Here is a 5,320-nt window from a genome sequence, read left to right on the forward strand (position 1 = left end):
ACTCTCATTCTGTAATGATTAAGTGTGATGCCAGGAGCAGGTTTGGTAGGTTGAAGTCATTTTCTCTATTTCTCCTTGTTGGAAATTTTTATCTTGAATGGGATTTGGCTTATGTCAGATACCTTTTCTGTATCTACTGAGGTAGCCATATAGGTTTTGTGTTCTATTCTATATGAGATGTATTATATTATATGTGGTGTGTTACATAAACTGCTTTTCATCTGTTAAACTCTCTTTGCTTTCCTGGGACAGATCTCCTTGATTATGGTTTATCATCCTTTATGTACTATTGGGTTTACTCTGCTAGTATTTTGCTGAAAATTTTTATCTACAGCTGTGAGGGATTTTATGTTGTGTTGTCTCTTCTTCTATTTCTTTATTGAATTTGGCATCAGGATACTACTTGCTAAATAAAATGAGTTGGAAAGTGATCTCTTCCTGTATTTTTGATAAGAATTAATCAACAGTTTATGTAATTTCTTATATAGATGTTTAGTGAAAATAACCAGTGAAGCCATCTGTGTCTGGATATTAATGGAGGGGAAAATATTTTAGTTACAAACCCAGTTTATTTCCTTGTTATATGTTTATTCAGATCTTCTATTTCTTCTATTTTTAGTTTTGGGTAATTTTAGCTATTTAGGAATTTGTTCTCATCTCAGTTGACTAATTTCTTGGCATACGTTGTTTACAATATTTATTACAGTAATTTTAATTTTGGAAGTCAACATCCCTCCAGATTATGTTCATTTTTATCTTGTCTCATTTTCTCATTCTAATTCTAGATAAATTTTTGTCCATTTTGTTGATCTTTTCAAATTAAAAATTCATTGAATTTCTATATTTTTTCATCTTTGTATTATTGAGTTATACTCTAGTCTTTATTATATACTTCCTTTTATTTGTTTTTGTTTGATTGTTTTATTTCACTTTTTTCTAGTCCCTAAACATGAAATCTGACCTTCTAGTTTTGAGATATTTTTCCTTTTAAGTCTCTAAATATCCCTCTTTTAAATATTTTAGATTATGTTTTCATTTGCATTTAGTTCAAAATATTCTATAATTCCTTTTGTGTTTTTTGAAAAAAAAATTACCCTTACCTAGGATATTTTTTTCATTATTATTGGTTTTTAGGGGAAAAGAAAGGGGGAGAAAGAGAGAGAAACAATGATGTGATAGAGAAACATCAATCAGTTGCCACCCATACATTCCCTTAATGGGGATCAAACATAGAATCTAGGTAAGTGTCCTGACCATGGATCAAGCCCGCAAACTTTTGGTGTGTGAGATGATGTTCCAACCAACTGAGCCACCCAGCAAGGGCATCTTGTACTCTTTTTTGGCCTTTGGACTCTTTAGAAGTGTGTTGTTTAATTTCAAAGTTCTGTCTATATTCTAGATACAAATCCTTTATCAGAAATGTGCTTACCTTTTTCCATTTAGATCCATTATTCTGAAGTAGACAGTTTTAAATCTACTCCCACCAAACTAAACAAACACACAGGGGATGCTTGACAACACATAAAAAATTTTTATTTTCACAACTACAAGGTAGTGCTCGGGTCTCTAGTATGTAGAGGCCATGGATGCTGCTAAACAGCCTAAAATGCACAGGATAGTACCTCACAAACTCAAGCCTAGTGCTTTCTACAGTTGCTACAGATATAAGGAGAGAAGCTTCACTGAATGAGCAAACAAACATAGTGTGGTAATTGACATAAACACAATGAAAGCACCAACAAGTTATGAATGGTGCATATAAATCAGGACTAAATGAAGAAACATGGTTCAGACATATAGAGGAAGGATGAAAAAACGTCATTTCATCAGGAGCAAAAGCACAACAAAGAATGTAAACAGAGGCTAGAAGTCCAACTATAAGGCACAGCAAGCATTTGACCCACAAGTTGTAAAATAAGCATGATGAAAAGAAAATATAACATCATAAAAATGATCAGTATTGTAAATATTGTAACTATTTACAATATTTGTAGGTAGTTGTAAATATTGACAGCGATAACAATGGTTATTAAATGTAGTTATACATTTAATATGACATATATTAAATATGTTATATTTTACATGTTAGTCTCCACAGTTCCAAAATCATTAGACACTTTAATGACAACAACATAAACATAATAAGTGAAGCAAGAAATCAACAGCAAACAGAATACATACACATATGGGAATCACATTCTGTGTATAAACTGGCAAAGATGCATTCTTCATCATAAAATAAGAGGAATTCAATTTTGAAATAAACCATAGTTTCCATAATAGATAAGAAAATATGATTCTCAACTTTCTTTATTAACCTTATGAATGTTTTCAACAAAGTTAATGTATGTCTTAGCAGTTCACTTCCCAGGCCCATTTAAAACATTTGAGATTGAATAAAAGCAAAGATAGGCTGTAAATTTTGAAATATGTTCAACCCTACCCTGCTCAACTGCAGAGGCACAAAGGAAAGTGGATCTAAAAGACTCAGACAGACCTACACTCTGTATGTGCTGTCCACACCGAATGGCAGCCCACCGTTCAGCCCTCTACCAGCCTCCACTCTGGGACCCCGTGTCATGCCAAGAAAATACTCTCTAGGAAAACATTTTGGAGCACACCACTCTTCTGAGAGCCTCTTTCACATCTTTGTTCCTTAGACTATAGATCAGGGGGTTCAGCATGGGAATCACTACAGTATAAAATACCGTGGCCACCTTGTCAACATCCTCATTGTTGCCAGAACTGGGCTGGAAATAAGTGAAAAGGATTGTCCCATGGAAGACAACAATGGCTGTGAGGTGGGAGGCACAGGTAGAAAAGGCTTTGTGCCTTCCCTCTGCAGAGTGCATCTTCAGGATGGTGATGAGAATAAACAAGTAGGAGGTGAGGATGAACATGATGGTGAGGATCTCATTGAAGGAGGCCACAATGTACAGAAACAGCTCATTCATAATCACATCAGAGCAAGCAAGAGATAAGAGAGGGGGCAGATCACAAAAGAAGTGGTTAATCACATTTGATCTGTAGGTTGGGATCTCAAGAGCTAAACACAAGTGAATCAGAGAACACACAGTCCCGCCGAGGTAGCAGCTAGAAACCAGCATCATTCGGAGTTTCTGGGACATGGTGACCATGTACAGCAATGGGTTACAGATGGCCACAAAGCGGTCATAGGCCATCACGGCCAGTAGAAAGACCTCAGTGATTGCATAGGCACAAAATAAATAAAACTGGACCATGCATCCCAGGAAAGAGATGGCTTTGTCTTTGTTTAAGATATTAGCTAGCATCTTTGGCACAATGGTTGTGGAGTAACAGAAATCCACCAAGGACAGGTGGCTGAGGAAAAAGTACATGGGAGTGTGAAGTCGAGGGCTGACCTGAATCAGTGCGATCATGCCCAGGTTGCCCAGAACAGTAATTCCATAGATGAGAAGGAACACCATGAACAGAAAGACCCTCAGCTCAGGGTCATCTGATAACCCGAGGAGAATGAACTCTGTCACAGCAGTGCAGTTCTCTTCCCCCATTTCCATCAGGTTGGGAAACCAAATGGTAAGTTTTGTGTTTCTCCTAGAAACAAAAAATAAAGTAAGAAATCAACAGGAAAATAATATCAGAAATATATAATATTGAGATTTATTAAACAGTGTGTTAGTAAGATATGAGAGAGACAAAATTGTCATATAATGAAAAATACTGTCTCAGTGGGTCTCACTGATCAAAATTGACTTAAATATCACCAGAAATGTTAAATAATTCCAAATGTTAAATATCTATCACAATGGACTGAGATGATCGATTAAGGTTTAATGTTTTCTTATCCATTTAGTTTCCCTGCCCTATCAACCTCCACCTCCCACATTTAGCACCGCCCCTCCGGTTGTCTTTGTCCATATGTCCTTCATACATGTTCTCGAAGCACATCATCTTCCTGAAGTCATGGGTTTCTTATTCCTTGGCCAAAAAAAATCCCATCAAAATGCTGAATTTTTACCCACTCATGAGGTAAACCATAAAAATAAACTTGGAAGAATTTCTTCCTATGTTCTGGGCTGAAAATAAGAAACTAGTTGAAAGTAAAGCCAAAAACAATCTAAAAGACTTCATTGAAGGAGCAGAGGTAGTCCTCATGCCCTGACTAATTCTCCATGACCAATTCTCAGGCTCATACAATAACTCAACCCTCAGAATAAGGGTGACAGAAGTATGGTGGTTACCAGAGGGAAAGGGAGTGGAGAGGGACAGTGAAGGGTAGAGGGGGCCAAGTGTATGGTAACAGAAGAAAACCTGACTCTGGGTGCTGGGCACACAGGGCAGTATGCAGAGGATGTATTGTAGAAATGTACTCTTGAAACCTGTAAAACCTTATTAACCAGTGTCACCTCAGTACATTTAAAATATTATAAAACTCACTCTTGTAATATAAAACAACAATTAGGAGTTCCTCCATGAGCCTTAATATTAGATCCCATGACAAAAAATGGTGTGAAATAAAATGGATAGAGATGAGGGAGAGAGAGACTAGCATTTGTCCACTCTGTATCCTTTCATGCACATCAGCGCTTGGTGTTCCAAAGGAAACTCTTCTAATTTCTCCATCAGCTGTCTCTCAGTACAAAAAGACAAAGCATTTGAAATAGTAAATGCACAAGAATTTGGTATGTTAAATCACTCTCTATTAAGAAGACAAACCAGATAGTTATATCTATAAAGTAATTGTTTTCTGGGACAATATACTCATTTTAATTTTCAAGTAACCAGAGCTTAGCATTAGCTAACAAACCTGAGTGACAGGCTTTCCCTCCCTGGTGCTGATCATGTTAGGATGAGTAGGGCACACAGTTAGAGACTTATATGTAATTTAAGCTCCTGGGGAATGGGTCTGTCAAGTTGTACATCAAACAATAATTTATGTGGTTAACAAAATATACAAAGATTAAACTTAGACTATGCATGATGTAACACAAATAATTAATCTCTATGGAATATCATCAGAAAAATTATTTTTCAAATTATCTCCATTTGGGAAAAAGCTGCTTCCTAGATTTTGTAGTACATTATAATATTACACCTTGGTGTTATATATGTGGGTCATAGCTTATCATTGCTATAGTAACATGAATATTTCTTATAAATTCTCCTTCTTGTATGATATTTAAAATTTCCTAAAATTTCACAATGACTAAAGCTACATCAAAAAAAAATTTAATATCATAAAAGCAATGAGCCTACTGGTCAGAAACTATGTAAGAGTTCACATTCATTGGACACTTATGTGTTAGAACCTGTTCTATATACTATGCAACATTAACTC

The 5,320-nt window shown here is 35.8% G+C and overlaps 1 protein-coding gene across 1 annotated transcript; it reads right to left on the reverse strand.

Moving 5' to 3' along the window:
- Positions 1-2,597: 2,597 nt before the first annotated feature.
- LOC123832468 (olfactory receptor 5L1-like) lies at positions 2,598-3,539 on the reverse strand. The gene has a single exon (XM_045860113.1). The coding sequence runs from the start codon at positions 3,537-3,539 to the stop codon at positions 2,598-2,600; it is 942 nt and encodes a 313-aa protein (XP_045716069.1).
- Between the last annotated feature and the right edge of the window lie 1,781 nt (positions 3,540-5,320).

The sequence above is a fragment of the Phyllostomus hastatus genome, unplaced genomic scaffold (genome assembly GCF_019186645.2).
Source record: "Phyllostomus hastatus isolate PE091 unplaced genomic scaffold, TTU_PhHast_1.1 phas_scaffold_190, whole genome shotgun sequence".
NCBI classification, from domain to species: domain Eukaryota; kingdom Metazoa; phylum Chordata; class Mammalia; order Chiroptera; family Phyllostomidae; genus Phyllostomus; species Phyllostomus hastatus.